Raw genomic sequence first — 22481 nt, 5'->3', positions numbered from 1 at the left:
TTCAGCAAGCCTGTGTCTTTTGGTTGGTGCATTTAATCCATTCACGTTTAAGGTAATTATCGATATGTATGTTCCTATTACCATTTTCTTAATTGTTTTGGGTTTATTTGTGTAGGTCCTTTTCTTCTCTTGTGTTTCCCACTAGAAAAGTTCCTTTAGCATTTGTTGTACAGCCGGTTTGGTGGTGCTGAATTCTCTTAGCTTTCACTTGTCTGTAAAGCTTTTGATTTCTCCATCGAATCTGAATGAGATCCTTGCTGGGTCAAGTAATTTTGGTTGTAGGTTCTTCCCTTTCATTACTTTAAATATATCATGCCACTCCTTTCTGGCTTGTACAGTTTCTGCTGAGAAATCCGCTGTTAATCTTATGGGAGTTCCCTTGTATGTTATCTGTTAATAATTTTTCTTTGTCTTTAATTTTAGTCAGTTTGATTACTGACAAAATCAGTAATTTCTGATTTCGGTGTGTTTCTCCTTGGATTTATCCTGCCTGGGACTCTCTGTGCTTCCTGCACTTGGGTGGCTATTTCCTTTCCTATGTTAGGGAAGTTTTCGACTACAGTCTCTTCAAATATTTTCTTGGGTCCTTTTTCTCTCTCTCTTTTTTTTCTGGGACCCCTATACTGAGAATGTTGGTGTGTTTGAATTTTGTCCCTGAGGTCTCTTAGGCTGTCTTCATTTCTTTTCATTCTTTTTCTTTATTCTGTTCCATGGCAGTGAATTCCACCATTCTGTCTTCCTGGTCACTTATCTATTCTTCTGCCTCAGTTATTCTGCTGTTGATTCCTTCTAGTGTATTTTTCATTTCAGTTATTGTATTGTTCATCTCTGTTTGTTCTTTAATTCTTCTAGGTGTTTGTTCTTTAATTCTTCTAGGTCTTTGTTAAACACTTCTTGCATCTTCTCAATCTTTGCCTCCATTCTTTTTCTGAGGGCCTGGATCATCTTCACTATCATTATTCTGAATTCCTTTTCTGGAAGGTTGCCTATCTCCATTTCATTTAGTTGTTTTTTCTGGGGTTTTATCTTGTTACTTCATCTGGTACATAGTCCTTTGCCTTTTCATTTTGTCTATCTTTCTGTGAATGTGGTTTTCGTTCCACAGGCTGCAGGACTCTAGTTCTTCTTGCTTCTGCTGCCTGCTCTCTGGTGGATGAGGCTATCTAAGAGTGTTGTGCAAGCTTCCTGATCGGAGGAACTGGTGGTGAGTAGAGCTGGGTGTTTCTCTGGTGGTCAGAGCTCAGTAAAACTTTAATCTGCTTGTCTGCTGATGGATGGGGCTGAGTTCCCTCCCTGTTGGTTGTGTGGCCTGAGGGGACACAGCACTGGAGCTAGAGGCTCTTTGGTGGGTCTAATGGTGGACTCTGGGAGGGTTCACGCCAAGGAGTACTTACCAGAACTTCTGCTGCCAGTGTCCTTTTCCTCATGGTGAGCCACAGCCACCCCTGGCCTCTGCAGAAGACCCTCCAACACTAGCAGGTAGGTCTGTTCATTCTCCTATGGGGTCACTGCTCCTGCCCCCTGGGTCCTGATAAGCAGACTACTTTGTGTGTGCCCTCCAAGAGTGGAGTCTCTGTTTCCCCCTGTCCTGTCGAAGTCCTGCAATCAAATCCTGCTAGCCTTCAAAGTGTGATTCTCTGGGAATTCCTCCTCCCATTGCTAGACCCCCAGATTGGGAAGCATGATGTGGGGTTCAGAACCTTCACTCCAGTGGGTGGACTTATGTGGTGTAATTGTTCTCCAGTTTTCGAGTCACCTACCCAGTGGTTATGGGATTTGATTTTATTGTGATTGTACCCCTCCTACTATCTCACTGTGGTTTCTCCTTTGTCTTTGGGTGTGGGGTATCTTTTTTGGTGAGTTCCCGTGTCTTCCTGTCGATGATTATTCAGCAGTCAGTTGTGATTCCGGTGCTCTCGCAAGGGGGAGTGAGCGCACGTCCTTCTACTCCGCCATCTTGAACCAAATTGCTGTAGCTTCTACATCAGCACTTGCATGTTATGGGTGCTGCTTCTTAAACCTCATGAACTAACCTCTGCTAGCTTCCAACTTTTCTGTAGCTTCCTTACCTCTCTTGGCCCTCACAGAATTGAGAGAGTGAGGGTCTTGCTCTGGATTAAGCTTTGGCTTAAGGGAATGTTTCTGCTGGTTTGATCTTCTGTACAGACCACTAAAACTTTCTTCAGATCATCAGTAAGGCTGTTTCACTTTCTTATCATTTTGGTGTTCACTGGAGTAGCACTTTTACTTTCCTTCAAGAGCTTTTCCTTTGCATTCACAGCTTGGCAAACTGTTTGGCTTATCTCTGCTTTCAGCTTGCCTTCCTTACTAAGCTTAGTCATTTCTAGCTTTTGATTTAAAGTGAGAGATGTGTGGCTTTCCTTCTCTTGAACACTCAGAGGCCTCTGTAGGGTTATTAATTGAATTGGCCTAATTTCAATACTGTGTCTCAGGGAAGAGGGGAACCCACGGAGAGGCAGAGATGGGGAAACAGAGCAGTCAGAACACATTAAGTCCACTGTCTTATATGCGCAGGGTTTGTAGCACCCCAAAACAATTACGATAGTAACATCAAAGATCACTGATCATAGATCACCACAACAAATATAATAATAATGAAAAACTCTGAAATATGGCGAGAATTACCAAAACGTGACACAGAGTCACAAAGTGAGCAAATGGTGTTAGAAAAACAGCACTGACAGACTTTCTCGATGCAGGATTGTCACGAACCTTCAATTTTTAACAAATGCAGTATCTGCGAAGTGCACAAAAATGACATATGTCTGTGTGTAACAAATTGTTTTTCTCTTGCTGCTTCTAATATTCTCTCCTTGTCTTAACTTTTGATACTTTAATTATAATGTCTTAGTGGGGGTCTCTTTGGGTTCCTCTTACATGGGCTTCCTGGATCTGGAAGTCCGGGTTTCACCCCAGAGATTATGTTTTAATCTGTCTGGGTCACAGCCTCATAAAGAGATTTAAAAATTCTCCAGGGGATTGTAATGCATAATCAAGTTTGAGAACCGCAGCTGTAAATCCACTCAGTCGAAAAGGGCCACTGTCTGAGCAACACCTCCCCACGGCAGAGCCAGCCCAGCTGAGGCTAAGAGTGCCACACTTACCTACAATACTTGAGAGGAGTCCCCGAGAACTCACTGCCATCAGACTCAGGCTCAGATCGGTTCTCAAAGTCAGAAATTCGGAATACAGACAAGCTGGCGTTCACATAGCCAACCATGCACCTACAAAAGAAAACAGATTCTCTAATTAGGACTCTGATCACCTCTGCATCCAATTCACCAAGGCTCTACTTCCTAGAAATCTCTGCAGTTATAGGTGCCTTACTTGGACCTGCCTTGTCACAGCACTCAAGTTGGAATACACTGAAAAGCCCTGGGTATGTTGAATGAAGAACAAGTCATTCTTTTGTTATAGTCCTTTTTGTGCAGAATCATCATCTAGACCATCACTACCCTAATCAGTGCTTCAGTGAAATGGGCAAAAACATTGCATGATCAGCATAAGTAAGTCGCCACTTCTTTCATTGATGACACACACACATATGCACACATAATCACATTCCTTCATTAATGATTATCTATAATTTCTCATAATGCCCTGAATATAACTAGTATGAATATAACCCCCCTCCCAACTCACATCCCATGATGCTACAGTCATGCTAGATTATGTTCCTTTCATGTATCCTATACTTTCATGCCTCTGCTCATGTTGTCTTTTCTCTTGGGATTCCTTACTCATGGTTTACAAGTGGTAATAGTGTTCACCACCTGAGATGTCACCTCTTTTGTGAAAATGTCCTAATCCCCCCAGTCAGAAGACTCATTCCCTTCTCTCTGTGGTGCAGCTCTGTTTACTTCACAATGGCCATATAGCTTATACTAGAGTTGGCTGCATACATGTATGTCTTCTCCTTTGGACTATAGTGGTTTTTTTCTTTTTTGGATCAGAAGAGGTGTCGCAGATATTTTGGTATCCTCGGACAGTCTCGTGCAGTGTAGGAATCCAGTAAATATTGAATTCAATGTAAAGTACCAGAGATTCTATCAAGGTCTTGAAGATGGATCAGGAATAAAACTATTGCCTGGACCTCCCAGGGATTATAAGCTTCTTGAGGACATGGCTTTCATTCTGTGTTGGGGAATGGGGGTCAGTATATTACAATACAAAAAACTTGGGCTTTAGGGTCAAATTGTAGCTCTGCTGCTTTCTAGCCGTGTGATCTTGGCAAATTATGCAATTCTTAAAGCAACAAAAGTGTCCACCTCATAGGGTCATTGTGGGAATGAAATGAAATGATATATGTAAAGCAAGTGATATAATGCTTAGCCTATAGCAAGATCTTAATAAATGTGAGTGGTATTTTATTTCATGCACCTAGCAGGAGGTCAATAAATATTTAATTATTAATTGAAAGAAGAAATCATGGTCTTCAGACTCTCTTCATTAACATGTCTGATATGATTATCCAAAGTTGCTGAATACCAAACCCAAGTGATAACACAAACATAGTTCTGAGAGCACATGGGTTCTCTGCATGTGTTGTCTTGCTCAAGACAAGTCACTGGTTTCATCATGGCCTTAAAAGAAATGAACCAAGCAGAAGGACCCATTTGTCAACAGTCACTCATGGATGAAACAAATGGTCAGTGCATGTGTAACACGCCCTACTCCCACTGGCAGCAGGCCTCTCCCATCACTCCATAAAAAGGTAATTTGAAATGATTTCTCCCTCATCTATGAACTGCCTAGAACATGACATGAAAACAGAGTCTTGATGATGATTAGCTGTCACAGAGAGGGAGCCAGTTTTGTGAAATACAGAATAGAGCAGAGTCTTCTCAGGAGCTGAGCTGTGGGAAGTGAAAGGTGCTCTGGAAACTGGCAAAAGCAGGCCCAGCATTGAAATGGAATAATTACAACCCCTCCTACACTCTTCTCTCACACAGCAGCCCTGAGCTTTACTAAGATTAAAGCTGCTCATGGCTACTCTGTTAAAAAAAACTCAATAGAGAGCCCAAATTCGAATGAATTACCCGTCTCACAGGCTGAATACCTTACATTCAAAATAAAAGATAAAAAGGAGACATAGCTGAACTCTTTATTAAGCATATTCCTGTAATGTCAGTCATGAATCAAGTTGAAAATGTGCCTTTAGTGGGCATGTACTCCTTCTGGGTGCAAAGCATTACACACGGAACTAGTAAGTCTTCTTTCCATATAATTTCCATCATCAGGGAAGAAGAGGAACTGCTAATACTGAATTTTCTAGGCATTTATCTAATTCTTTTCACTGTGGTAGAATCTTAGCTTGCCAACATCAAACAGTTGAGACCTTCATCAATTCAGGGAAATGAGGTTTCCCACACTTCATCGCATAGAGTTCAGCCAGTGGCATCCATGTGTCAACTCAGTGACCTATTGTTACAGCAGGAAGGTCAAAGGCAGCAGAAGATCCCATGTCTACTAAGTTTGCTGGCAGGAGGTCTATGTATCCTCACTGTGACACACCCCCAGCTCCAGGTGAGACAGAGGAAAGACAAGGCTACACTGATGATCAGGGAGAAGTGAGAGGGAAGGAGAAAAAAGTAGCAGACAAAGGAAGAGTTTCCTGAGAATATAAAATAATGAAGTCAGTTTTCTTAAGGGCTTGGCAGATGGCCTCTAAAGGCATTTCCAAGAAAGAAGATTCAGAAAAGTGTCTTATGCAAGGGCAGCATTGTTTGAATTAGAATGCATATGTTTTCCAAGTAACTTCTGAGAAGACATTTATTTAAATGTGAGAATTCTGGTTTTAAAACCATTCATTACTTATCGGTTTCCATCCTTTACTATGGGGGAAGAGGATGAACTAGTGATCGTTCTCATCATTTTCAAGGGAGAGAACAGAATCAGAAGTTGACTTTTGAGTCTGTAGATTCCAGATCAAACTCACTGCAGAGTGTCTTTGAATTCCGCTACTAAATTTGCTTTTGAGGTTTTAGGCATTGTGACTCAAATAGCATGGGGATAGGGTTGAAAGGGCAAAAAAGCAAGGGGAAATAAGGTCAGGTTTGTGCATTTAAAGTCAGACATGCTTTGTAGAAAACAAATGACTAATTTATTTATAGGTTAATTTGTAGATAACTTTATAGGTAATAAATTAGGCTAATGAGATAAGCACAGAAGAAAGTAGGCTTCTGACTTCTTGCATTGAAAACGTCAGACATTATGATATAAGAAGAGTAGCCCTCTGTAACCCTAAGCTTTATCTTCTGAAATACAACTTTGCAATTGGTTTTGGTGTTGATCGATTTAATTGATTTATAGCTTATATAAATACATTATTTATAGTTCATTAAGATATTTGTAGCTGTGGTCATGGGGACGTCCGAGCATCATCCCCTGCTCCATTAGATAAAGAGACTTCCAGAGCCAGCTCTGGGTCTTGAGTGGCACCTCCCCCTAGGATATACACAGCTTTCAGGTCCCTGGGGCCAGGACGACACCCCCACACTGTGGCAGTGTATGGCCTGTTCTTAATTGCTGCTGATTCCAGGATGACCCCTGGCCCTGTTTCCCCGAAGCATCAGCTAGGCCACAGTGATGTGTTACAGATGAGTGAAAGAGGAGTCCCTACTCCCCTCAGAGATGAAGGGAGCTGAGCTGCAGTGCTGCACTGGGCTTCTCAGCCTCCAAGATCTCCTCCCACTTTCAGAATCCAGACATAACTTTGCATGTTCCCCTTCCCGGGAGAAAACCAACTGTCAGAAGGGGAGACACACTGCCCCCTGCCCCTTCTTCACCTGGGATGGATCCTGGCTTCTCCTCATCCTCTACAGTGCCTGGTAGACAAGTGCTACGTTGAATACAGACCTTGTTAAGACTTGTCCTGTGGCTTGGTATACAGATGTGCTATTCGTGCAATAAGGTGAAGGCTGTCTGCCCAGAGAAATTCATAATTTATATAAGAAAATAAATTTCATAAATAAATTGCCAAAAAAAAAAGATATTTGTAGCTCATTCTGTGAAAATTCGAGCACTGTGTCCTTGATCAAATCTCTAACTCCTTATGGTATCACTATTTTTACAGGAAAATCAGCTTGATTTATACCACTAGACCAGGTATATACCTCACAGTAATTTTCTAAGGCCTGCATATATCCTTAGAGAATGTTCCCAAACTCTAATCCATGTCTACCTGATAACAAAGTAATTAGTTTATTGCATTCATTGAGGGTGAGGGATCAACCTGGTTATTTGTGCTTTCTGGAAAAAAAATTTAGTTTGCTGATTGAAATTTTAACTCTGATTGACAGAACAATTTTATAATATACATCTTCAACTTTACTTCACAATTTCTGTCTCCTGATGTCTGCCCAGAGGTGATTTTAGTTCTCTAAGCTCTTTCTAAAGGGCCCTTGGGAAGATACCCCGAAAGACGAAGTGACTTCATTTTGTAGGCAATGAACAACACTCTGATCACCGGCAGCTGGAAAGACAGAATGTCTTAAGAGGGAAGATGAAAACATTTGAAAAATTCTTGTGTACCTGCTGTGTGGAGACCACTGCCTCAAACCACAGTATTCCTTTCACGTACAGATCTGGCTGAAAAATGAGAATGTCTTCCCCACTGTGCTGCTGAAGACTGATCTGCTGAGCAGACGAGTGTTGGGGCCGGGGGGGGAATGCGCAGCCAGGAATAACTGAAGCACGCTGTCATAGGGACGAGGGGCCTGTGAACTGAATGACCCTGGACACAGGAGTGAAATTCTCATCCGTGGAGGAGCCAGGGAAACGTGTAAGGTGAGGGAAGCCTGGAGTTTTGGAGAAAGGTGATTGGTTTGGTTGGAATACTGTTGATTTAGGGTCAATTTAAATTGAAATATGGCGTTTCCACAGCTGGATTTAATCTCAGTGGGATCTCACTCTGACTGCACATGCTACCTTAAAAGCCTATGACGTCTAAAATTTGACAATGCTGCTCCTCTACGAGTTCAGTCATCTCTGAAGCATTTTTAAACTGGAAAAAGAAAAAAACCTAAAAAGGATAATAGAGTAGCTGGTGGGGAAGAAAATAAGATTCATGAAGAAACGTACACAAATGTAACTATTTGAAAATAAGAAAAATAAGAAATAATAAGAAAAATATAAAGTATTTTATAATACTTTATATAAAAATATATAATACTTTATATACTTTATATAAATAATACTTTTATATATATAAATATATAATACTTTTATAATACTTTATATATATAAATATATAATACTTTTATAATACTTTTATATATATAAATATATAATACTTTTATAAAAATATAATACTTTTATAATACTTTATATAAAAATATAAAGTAAAAAATATAAAAAATAAGAAAAATATAAAAATAAGAAAAAATAAGACTAATGGATTAGCAGATAAAAAGTAGATCTACAAATATTGAAGGTAGCAACAGGATCTTAAGAGAAACATTGTTTAAAAAAAAAAAAGGCCCAAAGAGCTCAGTAAAACTGAATTAAGGAGGCTATTTAGAGAAATTCTAATCACCATGAACATTGTCTTAAATCTAATAGGCTGTCAAAATTCTAAAGCTTTGATTAATTATCAACTGCACATAAATGTTCCCACTTTATTTTTTGGTTTCCTCCAGAACAAGGTATTACCATATTTGAAGTAGCGGAAGAATGGAAATAACCATTAAGATTTAAACCCCAGGGAGTTGACTCTTAGATGAGTTGGATAAGCACTTATTGGCAAGGGCCCCGAGGGCTGTGAGGTTCAGGATGAAGGGCACTGTCTGAGTCTAGGCTTTACCTTCGTGTGGGCTCCATCAGTTACTCTGCCTTGTGATTATGGATTTAACCTCTCTCAATCTCTTTCTGCCCTTCAAAGCGAGGCTAATGATGTATATCCCGCTACCCGCGTTGTTTTGAGAATCAAACGCAAAACATACATGCAAGTGGTTTGAACAAAGATAAGCTTTTCTAGGCTGAGTCAAGCAGAGAATGTTCACAACAGTTACAGGTAGAAAGAAATGCATGCATAGTACCATGTAAGTCTTTAAATCTCTCTTGAAATGGGATGCTATGCTCACTTACAGTGGCTAGATAATTCACATTTAATGGCCACGTGGTGAGTGAAGAACTTTATAGAAGCTTCCTCAAATAGCTGGATTTATCTATGCCTTAGAGCATTTATGTAGGATGAATAATGAAATTGGACCTGGGTCAGGTGGGTATAAATTCAGCTGACTTGATTTGGTGGCACTGTACTCCTTGGGGGCTGATGGAACTACCCTGGCTAGAGAGGATGAATTAGTTTGGTTCAGACCAGTAAACTAAGAGGCAGGGCTGCTTGTAGGAATAGGCAGGAGCCTAAGTGAGATGACTTCTGGGGAACCAAAAGGACCCTATGATCCCAACACACATTCCACTCTAACCTACAGACATTTAAATCCCACAATTAATTATATTATTTTGACATTAGCCAAACAGGGTTGTTTTATTTTTTCCCATTAAAGTATGTTGGGACTTTTAAACTTTTTTCCCAAGGGTGTAGAAATGAAAGCTAGGGGACATGTTATAATTTTGCCAAGACTTTAGCTGACCAGAAATACAGAGCTCTGGCTTTGGGAACCATTGAGGTGATGCCATAGTATTGATCTCTCAGCGAGTTAAGTTCACCCAATTTGCCTGTGGTAATATAGACACTGGTCAAGTCCACAGCCAGGAAAGAATAATTCAGTTACTTATTCCACAAATATTTATGGAATACCTTGTGAGTACTTGGCACATGACTGCACATTTCCCATGTAAAATTTTCAGAGTCTTCACATGACACAAGAGGAATCAAATTATAACTATACTTTTATAAACTCATAAAAATGGCATAACTATATATCATGGAACACTTTTTTTGCTACACACATTAGCATACCACACACTTCTGAATTCATGGTGGGCAGGAGGGGGGAAAATGATTTTTTGCTTTTCTTACATTGGATTCCACCTAAAACTTGTATGACTTGTATGACTTCCAACACTTCAATAGATCAGAATGTGTTTTCTTTGGCCAAAAGTGTTATTGTATCATATTTCCACCTCCCCACTACAGGCCTTCTGTCCTGGGCTTGTGTCCCATGTGCTCCAATGCAGAGGCTTCTGTCTGAGTGTCCAACAGCACACGATGGCTAGGAAATGGGGATTTCATGATGGCTTTATGGCGCACTTACTTTTGCCCAGCTTCCCCTTGGCCTGCACAAGGTCCATACTTATAAGCGTACACCAAGCGAGGGATAAAGTCAGACGTGATCGCTATGACAAATGCGTTTGTAATAACAGAGAGAATTCCAATGCCTTCAAGAATTCCATACCAAATTCCTATTCAAAGAGAAGTGTTGAATTAATTCCAGACACAACAGCAGAGGTGATAACTACAAAAACAACTGGGGTAATTCATTTTCAGTAGTCCTTTGCACAGGTCCTTCCACCATCCCAAATACTGATTCTTGCAACCAGGAGGAAGAATTCGTACCTTCAAAAACCTTGGCATTGAAGGAGTTTGCATGGAAGTGCCCATGCTCATGACTTAAAAATCAATCGGGTTCAGATATAAGTAGAGAATTCTGGTCAATGATAAGGCACAAAACACTATCTGATAAGACTGGCACATGCAATGTCAAGATGCCACCAGACTGGGAGCTCCTTGCGGGTACCTATAGCGTCTCTCCAGTTCATCTTTATGGACCAAGTTCCTGATGCACTGACCCAGAGTAGGTGCTCACTGAGTGTGTTTGTTTCATTGGGACGTTCAAAAACCACTGAGTTAAGCATATGCACACCGAATTCTCTTCTACACACACTGGCTGAGCACCTGCCTGCTCTAGTCTAAGCACTGGATGCAGAAATGAATAAAACACAGTCTCTGATCTCTGCCAGCTTTTGAGAGGCTGCACCTGATTCAACTCAGCATCTCTAGTCAAAAACCAAAGGCCATCTCTGCCTATAGAAAAACTGGATCATACTTCCTATGACTCGGGCAAATATTTAGGAAAGAGCAAAACAAAGTTAAGCAAATGGGAGATCTACTTTAAAAAGGAAAAAGGTGGTAATAAATCAAATTTTTAGATTCCAGAGTCTTAGGATAGAAACAACCAAATTGAGAATCTATTTAAGCACAAATTCTCTAGCACTGGAAATTATAAATTTCCAAATAGGTAGCTGTACTTGTTATCTAATATTATTTAAAGCTAACAATTATTCTTTTGTAAGAGTTAGTTGAATCATCTTACATGGAAACCATATGTAAAAATCTAAAGCTGGTAGCTGTTTTATTTTATCTACCATGTGGTTAATATCTTTTAAAAACACCCCAAATCCAACTTACCTATGTCTTTGGCCCTTGAAGCTAAAGGTCGCCTCCACTGTGTGACAAATTTATAAGCGTCAAGTCGAATTTCAATTATATTATTCAGTAAGGCCAGAAGTGGTGCTAGGGGAAAAGCTGCCACAAAGATAGTTGTAAATCCAAACTGGAGAACTAGGGAAGGAAAAAGGAAAAAGAACAAAGAGTATTGGTTTTCCAGTACTATGTTCAAAAGGATAATAATCTGAATGTGTCATTGTTTTAACCCATATTTTTCCCCAAAGCACAGGGAACATCTCTTCTAGAAAGATGGCCAGGACACTTGAAAAAGAGGTACTCCCTGAGCCTGGAAGCAGTGGTATCCTAGGAGCAATGATCATACCTAGAGTCCAGAGCTTGTTTTCTAAATACCATTCTCTAATAAAAGGAACCAGGGCTCCTTAGAGAAATGTTTGATTCCAGAGCTATGGCAGGGAAAAGACAAGATTAGTCTGGAATATCTTGTGATGCCAGAAAGTTAGGAAGTGCTTGAGAAATGATGGGGACACATCAAAAGGACACAGGACAAACTTGAAGGAGGTCCCAATGGCCAAAGCTGGAAAAATTTGTACAACAAAATAAATAAGGATAGTATTGGATTACAACCCAAAGACTAAGTATCCAAGTCCATAATGAAATAAATACAAGTATAAATATATACTGAAATAAATAAATGGGGGGAAAGGGACAGCTCTTTCTTATAACAGAATTCTAATTAATAAATGTAGAAGGAATGACTAAAAATAGAAAATCACCAGTAGTCAGACACCACAGTAGTAATTGTTGCAGGCAAGAGCCATCAAAGAATGCTAAAATTAGTAGCTAAAATTAGTAGGGGAAATTATATTAAAAAATGATTTTTATATTCTCAAAGTATCTCCCTACACGTTAGTAATTACAAAGGAAAAAATATCTTTACTATGGAGAAACCTGATAGACATCACCTTAACTGAGTGATCCAAGTTAATATCACCAGTAATAAGACATATTGACATCATACCCCCAAGACGGTGTACTGAGGAGGCTACAATATCCTTTCTGTGGAATTTTTGCCAAAAATGCATAACCTCAACCTAACCATGAGAAACCATTAGATAAACCCAAATGGACATTCTACAAAACTAGTAGTCTTAAAATATGTTAAGTTCGTGAAAAAGAACTGTCATAGAATGGAGGGAACAAGGAGATGCAACTAAATGCAATGTTGGGTGCTGGAATGGGTCATGGACAAGAAAAACAGTGGAAAACAGGCAATATTCAAATAAGGTAATTAGTTAACAGTCCTGTATTAATGCTACTTTTCTGGCTTCAATATATATGTAAGATGTTAACCTTATGAGAAACAAGGTGAAGAGTATTTAGGAACTCTGTACGATGTTTGCAACTTTGCAAATTAAAAAGTTTTAAAAAAGGCAGTGCCTGACGCAAAACAACCAGATGGCGTAATTGAAAAAAATTTTAAAAGCACATGGCTGAATGAATGACTGCATATTTTCTACTGTTTTTACTTTTAAAACCTTATTTTAGAAAGTAACAACAAAACAATGACTAACACATACACCATTTTCTATGTAACAGGCACTGTTCTAATTACTTCACCAATTTTAACTCAATTTTCACAACCACTCTCTTATGTGGATACTATTATTATGCTTATTTTACAGCTGAGGAAACTGAGGCACAAAGAAGTCAAGTAATTTGCCCAAGACACATCACTAAGAAGCAATTCTAACATGGGTGATATGGTCCCAGAGTCCTGAAGAGTCCATTTACCTCATCTCTGTGGTACTGCCACCTCCAAGGTATCCCCCGTCTTTGGTTACATTCATACTCAGTGACTATGCTGGTTGGCACTTCACCCACCAATAGACACAGGCATTCCCTTCAGCTTTTCCCTTGGTTCTACTTTTCTCCTGACTTCCCTCTTTCCTTGGGTGAGTCCATCCGCTCTCATGACTTTAATATCTGTCTGATGAGGTTTCCCAATTCCCTCTCTCTCTAACCCCGACCCGTTGCCTGCTGCTATGCTACAGAAGCAGCACTTTCCAAACCAATCTCTCAATCTCATCCTTAAACCTGCTCCGCCATTCATGTCCCTCGTCCTCACCTCCCCTCGGAGCTGTCTTACATAAAAACCAGCTTTTAGCTAGCTCAGCCTTGAGAACTAAAAGCCTCCAAGTCCCAAAATTAATTACCTTTCAAAAATGTCTCTCATCTGTCCCTCCTCTCTACTGTCCCCAGATCAGACTCTGATTTTCTAACTGGCTTCTCTGCCTCAGGCTTTCTCCTCCTTCCCCCATTGCCCTACTATTAATGTTGGTTAAAGCCCATCACTCATCACCTTCCTACTCAAAATGTTTCAGTCGGTTCTTGTTGCCTGTAGACTAAATCCCAAACTTTTTCCATGCCATTCAAGGGTCTTCCAAGCCTCATGTCCAAACATGCCCCATGACCCAGACAGGTGTCCCAAACAGTCCTCTACCCATCCACACTACACTTCTATTTTTATGGGGTCATGTCATGTACTTAGTGTTTCTGTTCATACTCTGGTGAAATTCTATTCTTTCTCCAAGTGTGAGCTCAAATGTGCCCTCCTCTGGGCACATTTAATTAACTACTGCTTCCTCTGTAGCTCCCACAACTCTGCTTATCATCATAGAGCTTATTTTCTCTTAATTTTATGGCTCTTTACCTGTATAGTATCAGGTCTTATGTTTAAGTCTTTGATCCACTTAGGGTTCTTTTTGTGAGTGGTGTAAGATAGGGGTTCAATTTCATTGCTCTGCATGTGTTTATCAAGTTTTTTTAACACTATTTGTTGAAGAGACTATCCTTTCCTCATTGGGTATTCTTGGCTCTCTTGTCAACAAGTAGTTGACCACATATGTGGAGGGTTTAATTCTGGGCTCTGTATTCTGTTCTGATGGTCTATATGTCTAATTTTATGCCAGTACTGTACTGTTTTTATTATTACTCTAGCTTTGTAGTATAGTTTGAAGTCAGTAAGCGTGATACTTTTTGGATTTGTTTTTTCTTCTTAGGATTTCCATGGATTTGGAGTCTTTTGTGGTTCCATACAAATTTTAGGATTGTTTCTTCTATTTCTATGGTGAATGCCCTTGATATTTTGATAGAGATTGTATTGAATCTATAGATCAGTTTGGGTAATATGGACATTTTACAATATTCTTCCAATCCATGAATATGAGATGTTTTTCCATTTGTTTGTGTCTTCTTCAGTTTCTTTCAGCAAAGTCTTGTAGTTTTTGTTGTACAGATCTTTCACTTCCTTGTTTAAATTTATTCCTAGGTATTTTATTGTTTTTGATGCTATTGCTTATGGGGTAATTTCTTTGTCAGATACTTCATTGTTGGTATACAGAAATGCAGCTGATTTCTGTATGTTGATTTTATGTCCTGCAATTTTATGAAATTTGTTGATTACTTCCAACAGTTCTTTGAGTCTTTGGGATTTTTGTATGTAAAATCATATCATCTGCAAATAGTGATAATTTTATTTCTTCCTTTCTGATTTGGATGACTTTTATTTCTTTGTCTTACTTAATTACTCTAGCTAGGACTTCCAGTATTATATTGAATAAGAGTGGTGGGAGTGGGCATTCTTGTCTTCTTCCTGATGTTAGAGGAAATTTTTTCAATTTTCTCCATTGAGTATAATGTTAACTGTGAGTTAGTTGTGCGTGGCCTTTACTATGTTAAAGTATGTTTGTTCTATGCCCAACCTGTCAAGGTTTTTTATCGTGAAAGGATGTTGAATTTTGCAAATGCTTTTCCTGCATTTATTGAGATAATCATGATTTTTATATTCTATTTTTTCTTTTGGTAGTACAAGTTCTTTTAATAATTAGCATCAAAGCCTGTTCTGGAACTCAAGTCCACTTAATTCCAAAACCACTTAAAATTTTAATGGGGGGAGGGACAAGATGTCCCCAAGCAAGAATAAGATGGTGTTTATCAAAACAGCTTTGGACCTACTCAGGGCTTCAACTCCAAACCATAGTTTTGGGGAAAAAAAAAATAAGACAAAATGTGTCATTTCCTAGAAGAGTCTGAAGTGGAGTTGTCAGTTATCTTCTTTTAGCATTAGAGGATTTTTTTTTCTGGTATATATTCTTTTAGTGTATTTAATATTCTACATGCACACATACAGAGATATCATTATTGCAAAAATAGGAAAATCTATTTTATAGTCTTCATCAAATGATCACATTATTGTGATTGCTTATTTAGTTGTCTCTCCTGCCAGGAAGGCAGAAATAATATCTCGCTTACCATCCATCACTCTCCTAGTACCTAGCATAATACCTAGCACAGGAAGACAGATATATGATAATGCATACATCTAGGATTTTTTATAAATATGCCAAATTGCCCTTGTGGCCGCTGTACCAATTGTAAAACCCAAAAGCAATTATGAGAAGTTCATTTCCCTTCATTCTTCGCAAAACTTCATCTTACGACTTTTTAAGAATCTTTGCCATTTTGATGGGATTAATTTGTCTCTCATTTTTCTTTCTTTTTTTTTTCACACACACACACGGTATTTTATTTTACAAGAGATAAGTCAACCGACACCAAGCACTGTAAGTGGATAACCACAACAAAAGCAACAGTGATTGCAATTACCAAACACGAAACACACTCATACTATATCATAATATTGACATTCAGTCCAGTAATCCTCCACTGTAGCAGCTCCTTTACTTTGCAGTGAAAATTGATTTGTATATTTTTTGCCTCTGAGTCCTTGTGGGATTTTTTTTTTTATCCAAACAGAAAGTCACAAAAATTATAATCATCCTCATCAGTTCACTCAGTCCCGAGCAATTAATTTTTTTCATTTTAAACTTTTGTTAGCACTTTTATGAATTCATCAGTTTTCCATTAGAGTTCTGAAAATGCTTATTCATTCAGTTCAGCAGTGTAGTCAGTTACCAGAAACCTGTACTTGTCAGTCTTTTCCATGAATTCCTTGAAGATGAAACCCTTTTACAGGAATATTTTTGTGAAAGCATCAGAGTACACTCAGAACTGTCTGTAAATGACAAAAGACTTAAAAATGACCACGGTTAAAAATTTGATGAAAGTTCATAATAATGCAATTGACAAGGAAATTTTAGTTATTTCTGAGATATACATTTTAAAGTAATAACTAGACTTATGACTTATAACATTATACCAGAACATATAAGATTTTTAGAAATTTCATGTAATGTCTGAAACATTTATATTAATATATTTCCATACAAATAACCCAAAGAAAGTTTAGTATTAGTTGTTTTTTTTGTTTGTTTATTTTTTAATACTGCAGGTTCTTATTAGTCATCAGTTTTATACACATCAGTGTATACATGTCAATCCCAATCGCCCAATTCAGCACACCACCATCCCCACCCCACTGTGGTTTTCCCCCCTTGGTGTCCATACGTTTGTTCTCTACATCTGTCTCAACTTCTGCCTTGCAAACAGGTTTATCTGTACCATTTTTCTAGGTTCCACATACATGTGTTAATATATGATATTTGTTTTTCTCTTTCTGACTTACTTCACTCTGTATGACAGTCTCTAGATACATACATGTCTCAACAAATGACTCAGTTTCATTCCTTTTTATGGCTGAGTAATATTCCATTGTATATATGTACCACATCACCTTTATCTATTCATCTGTCGATGGTCATTAGGTTGCTTCCATGACGTGGCTATTGTAAATAGTGCTGCAATGAACATTGGGGTGCATGTGTCTTTTTGAATTATGGTTTTCTCTGGGTATATGCCCAGTAGTGGGATTGCTGGATCATATGGTAATTCTATTTTTAGTTTTTTAAGGAACCCCCATACTGTTCTCCATAGTGGCTGTATCAATTTACATTCCCACCAACAGTGCAAGAGGGATCCCTTTTCTCTACACCCTCTCCAGCATTTGTTGTTTGTAGATTTTCTGATGATGCCCATTCTAACTGGTGTGAGGTGATATCTCATTGTAGTTTTGATTTGCATTTCTCTAATAATTAGTGATGTTGAGCAGCTTTTCATGTGCTTCTTGGCCATCTGTATGTCTTCTCTGGAGAAATATCTATATAGGTCTTCTGCCCATTTTTGGATTGGGTTGTTTGTTTCTTTAATATTGAGCTGAATGATCTGTTTATATATTTTGGAGATTAATCCTTTGTTGATTCGTTTGCAAATATTTTCTCCCATTCTGAGGGTTTTCTTTTCGTCTTGTTTATGGTTTCTCTTGCTGTGCAAAAGCTTTTAAGTTTCATTAGGTCCCATTTGTTTATTTTTGTTTTTATTTCCATTACTGTAGGAGGTGGATCAAAAAAGATCTTGCTGTGATTTATGTCAAAGAGTGTTTTTCCTATGTTTTCCTCTAACAGTTTTATAGCGTCCGGTCTTACATTTAGTTCTCAAATCCATTTTGACGTTTTTTTTTTGTGTATGGTGTTAGGGAGTGTTCTAATTTCATTCTTTTACATGTAGCTGTCCAGTTTTCCCAGCACCACTTATTGAAGAGACTGTCTTTTCTCCATTGTATATCTTTGCCTCCTTTGTCATAGATTAGTTGACCATAGGTGCGTGGGTTTATCTCTGGGATTTCTAACTTGTTCCATTGATCTATGTTTCTGTTTTTGTGCCAGTACCATATTGTTTTGATTACTGTAGCTTTGTAGTATAGTCTGAAGTCAGGGAGTCTGATTCCTCCAGCTCTGTTTTTTTCCCTCAAGACTGCTTTGGCTATTCGGGGTCTTTTGTGTCTCCATACAAATTTTAAGATGATTAGTTCTAGTTCTGTAAAAAATGCCATTGGTAATTTGACAGGGATTACATTGAATCTGTAGGTTGCTTTGGGTAGTAGAGTCATTTTCACAATACTGATTCTTCCAATTCAACAACATGGTATATCTCTCCATCTGTTTGTATCATCTTTAATTTCTTTCATCAGTGTCTTATAGTTTTCTGCATACAGGTCTTTTGTCTCCCTCGGTAGGTTTATTCCAAGGTATTTTATTCTTTTTGTTGCAGTGGTAAATGGGAGTATTTCTATAATTTCTCTTTCAGATTTTTCATCATTAGTGTATAGGAATGCAAGAGATTTCTGTGCATTAATTTTCTATCCTATAACTTTGCCAAATTCATTGATTAGCTCCAGTAGTTTTCTGGTGGCATTTTTAGGATTCTCTATGTATAGTATCATGTCATCTGCAAACAGTGACAGTGTTATTTCTTCTTTTCTAATTTGTATTCCTTTTATTTCTTTTTCCTCTCTGATTTCCATGGCTAGGACTTCTAAAACTATGTTGAATAATAGTGGTGAGAGTGGACATCCTTGTCTCGTTCCTGACCTTTCAGTTTTTCACCATTGAGAATGATGTTTCCTGTGGGTTTGTTGTATATGGCCTTTATTATGTTGAGGTTAGGTTCCCTCTGTGCCTACTTTCTGGGTAGTTTTTATCATAAATGGGTGTTGAATTTTGTCAAAAGCTTTTTCTGCATCTATTGAGATGATCATATGGTTTTTATTCTTCAATTCGTTAATATGGTGAATCCCATTGATTGATTTGTGTATATTGAAGAATCCTTGCATCCCTGGGATAAATCCCACTTGATCATGGTGTATGATCCTTTTAATGTGTTGTTGGATCCTGTTTGCCAGTATTTTGTTGAGGATTTTTGCATCTATATTCATCAGTGATATTGGTCTGTAAGTTTCTTCTTTTTGTAGTACTTTTGTCTGGTTTTGGTATCAGGGTGATGGTGGCCTCAGAATGAGTTTGGGAGTGTTCCTTCCTCTGCAATGTTTTGGAAGAGTTTGAGAAGGATGTGTGTTAGCTCTTCTCTAAATGTTTGATAGAATTCAGCTGTGAAGCCATCTGGTCCTGGACTTTCGTTTGTTGGAAGATTTTTAATCAGTTTCAGTTTCTACTTGTGGGCTTCCCTGGTGGCGCAGTGGTTGAGAGTCCGCCTGCCGATGCAGGGAACATGTGTTCATGCCCTGGTCTGGGAAGATCCCACATGCCACGGAGCGGCTGGGCCCGTGAGCCATGGCCACTGAGCCTGCGCGTCCGGAGCCTGTGCTCTGCAACGGGAGAGGCCACAACAGTGAGAGGCCCATGTATTGCCAAAAAAAAAAAAAAAAAAAAAAAATTTCTACTTGTGATGGGTCTGTTCATATTTTCTATTTCTTCCTGGTTCAGTCTTGGAAGGTTATACCTTTCTAAGAATTTGTCCATTTCTTCCAGGTTGTCCATTTTATTAGCATAGAGTTACTTGTAGTAGTCACTTAGGATGCTTTGTATTTCTGTGGTGTCTGTTGTTCTCCTTTTTCATTTCTAATTTTATTTTTTGAGTCCTCTCCTTCTTTTTCTTGATGAGTCTGGCTAATGGTTTATCAATTTTGTTTATCTTCTCAAAGAACCAGCTTGTAGTTTTATTGATCTTTGCTATTGTTTTCTTTGTTTCTATTTCATTTATTTCTGCTCTGATCTTTATGATTTCTTTCCTTCTGGTAACTTTGGGTTTTGTTTGTTCTTCTTTCTCTAGTTCCTTTAGGTGTAAGGTTAGATTGTTTACTTGAGATTTTTCTTGTTTCTTGAGGTAGGCTTTTATAGCTATAAACTTCCCTCTTAGAACTGAGTTTGCTGCATCCCACAGGTTTGGGATCATCGTGTTTTCATTGTCATTTGTCTCTAGGTATTTTTTGATTTCCTCTTTGATTTCTTTAGTGATCTCTTGGTTATTTAGTAATGTATTGTTTATCCTCCATGTCTTTGTGCTTTTTACGTTTTTTTCCCTGTAATTCATTTCTAATATCATAGCATTGTGGTCAGAAAAGATACTTGATATGATTTCAGTTTTCTTAAGTTTACTGAGGCTTGATGTGTGACACAAGATGTGGTCTATCCTGGAGGATGTTCCATGCGCAATTGAGAAGAAAGTGTAATCTTCTGTTTTTGGATGGAATTTCCTATAAATATCAATTAAATCTATCTGGTCTGTTGTGTCATTGAAAGCTTCTGTTTCCTTATTTATTTTCATTTTGGATGCTCTGTCCATTGGTGTAAGTGAGGTGTTAAAATCCCCCACTATTATTGTGTTACTGTTGATTTCCTCTTTCATAGCTGTTAGCAGTTGCCTTATGTATTGAGGTGCTCTCCTATGTTGGGTGCATATATAATTGTTATATCTTCTTCTTGGATTGATCCCTTGATCATTATGTAGTGTCCTTCCTTGTCTTTTATAACATTCTTTGTTTTAAAGTCTATTTTATCTATGAGTATTGCTACTCCAGCTTTCTTTTGATTTCCATTTGCATGGAATATCTTTTTCCATCCCCTCACTTTCAGACTGGATATGTCCCTAGGTCTGAAGTAGGTCTCTTGTAGACAGCATATATATGGGTCTTGTTTTTGTATCCATTCAGCCAGTCTGTGTCTTTTGGTTGGAGCATTTAATCCATTCACGTTTAAGGTAATTATCTATATGTATGTTCCTATTACCATTTTCTTAATTGTTATGGGTTTGTTTGTGTAGGTCCTTTTCTTCTCTTGTGTTTCCCACTTAGAGAAGTTCCTTTAGCATTTGTTGTAGAGCTGGTTTGATGGTGCTGAATTCTCTTAGCTTTTGCTTGTCTGTAAAGCTTTTGATTTCTCCATCAAATCTGAATGAGATCCTTGCCGGGTAGAGTAATCTTGGTTGTAGGGTACTCCCTTTCATCACTTTAAGTATATCATGCCAGTCCCTTCTGGCTTGTAGAGTTTCTGCTGAGAAATCAGCTGTTAACCTTATGGGAGTTCCCTTGTATGTTATTTGCTTTTCTTACCTTGCTGCTTTCAATAATTTTTCTTTTTCTTTAATTTTTGCCAATTTGATTACTATGTGTCTTGGCGGTTTATCCTGTATGGGATTCGCTGTGCTTCCTGGACTTGGGTGGCTATTTCCTTTTTCATGTTAGGGAAGTTTCAACTATAATGTCTTCAAATATTTTCTCTGGTCCTTTCTCTCTCTCTTCTCCTTCTGAGACCCCTATAATGTGAATGTTGTTGCGTTTAATGTTGTCCCAGAGGTCTCTTAGGCTGTCTTCATTTCTTTTCATTCTTTTTTCTTTATTCTGTTCCGCAGCAGTGAATTCCACCATTCTGTCTTCCAGGTCACTTATCCGTTCTTCTGCCTCAGTTATTCTGCTATTGATTCCTTGTAGTGTAGTTTTCATTTCAATTATTGTATTGTTCATCTCTGTTTGTTTGTTCTTTAATTCTTCTAGGTCTTTGTTAAACATTTCTTGCATCTTCTCGGTCTTTGCCTCCATTCTTTTTCGAGGTCCTGGATCATCTTCTCTATCATTATTCTGAATTCTTTTTCTGGAAGGTTGCCTATCTCCACTTCATTTAGTTGTTTTTCTGGGGTTTTATCTTGTTCCTTCATCTGGTACGTAGCCCTCTGCCTTTTCATCTTTGTCTTTCTGTGAATGTGGGTTTTGTTCCACAGGCTGCAGGACTGTAGTTCTTCTTGCTTCTGCTGTCTTCCCTCTGGTGGATGAGGCTATCTAAGAGGCTTGATGGAAGGGACTGGTGGTGGGTAGAGCTGACTGCTGCTCTGGTGGGCAGTGCTCAGTAAAACTTTAATCCACTTGACTGTTGATGGGTGGGGTGGGGTTCCCTCCCTGTTGGTTGTTTGGCCTGAGGCAACCCAACACTGGAGCCTACTTGGGCTCTTTGGTGGGGCTAATGACAGACTCTGGGAGAGCTCACGCCAAGGAGTACTTCCCAGAACTTTTGCTGCCAGTGTCCTTGTCCCCACGGTGAGCCACAGCCCCCTCCCCCCTGCCTCTGCAGGAGACCCTCCAACACTAGCAGGTAGGTCTGGTTCAGTCTCCCCTGGGGTCACTGCTCCTTCCCCTGGGTCCCGATGTACACAGTACTTTGTGTATGCCCTCCAAGGGTGGATTCTCTGTTTCTCCCAGTCCTGTCAAAGTCCTGCAATCAATTCCTACTAGGCTTCAAAGTCTGATTCTCTAGGAATTCCTCCTCCTGTTGCTGGAAGCCCA

General features: G+C 38.8%; 1 protein-coding gene across 1 annotated transcript in view; it reads right to left on the bottom strand.

Annotated features, from left to right (window-relative positions):
- ANO4 (anoctamin 4) overlaps window positions 1-22481 on the bottom strand; it is a 215727-nt gene that overhangs the window by 20806 nt on the left and 172440 nt on the right. Inside the window, exons 21-23 of the mRNA XM_069541243.1 lie at window positions 11396-11548; window positions 10242-10389; window positions 3126-3245 (exon numbers count right to left, since the gene is read on the bottom strand). Coding sequence (XP_069397344.1) covers window positions 3126-3245; window positions 10242-10389; window positions 11396-11548 — 421 coding nt within the window. The remainder of the gene's footprint in view (window positions 1-3125; window positions 3246-10241; window positions 10390-11395; window positions 11549-22481) is intronic.

The sequence above is a fragment of the Delphinus delphis genome, chromosome 11, assembly GCF_949987515.2.
Source record: "Delphinus delphis chromosome 11, mDelDel1.2, whole genome shotgun sequence".
Taxonomy (NCBI): Eukaryota; Metazoa; Chordata; class Mammalia; order Artiodactyla; family Delphinidae; genus Delphinus; species Delphinus delphis.
The sequence above is the reverse complement of the archived record's forward strand: the minus strand, read 5'-3'. Positions and strand labels throughout refer to the sequence as shown.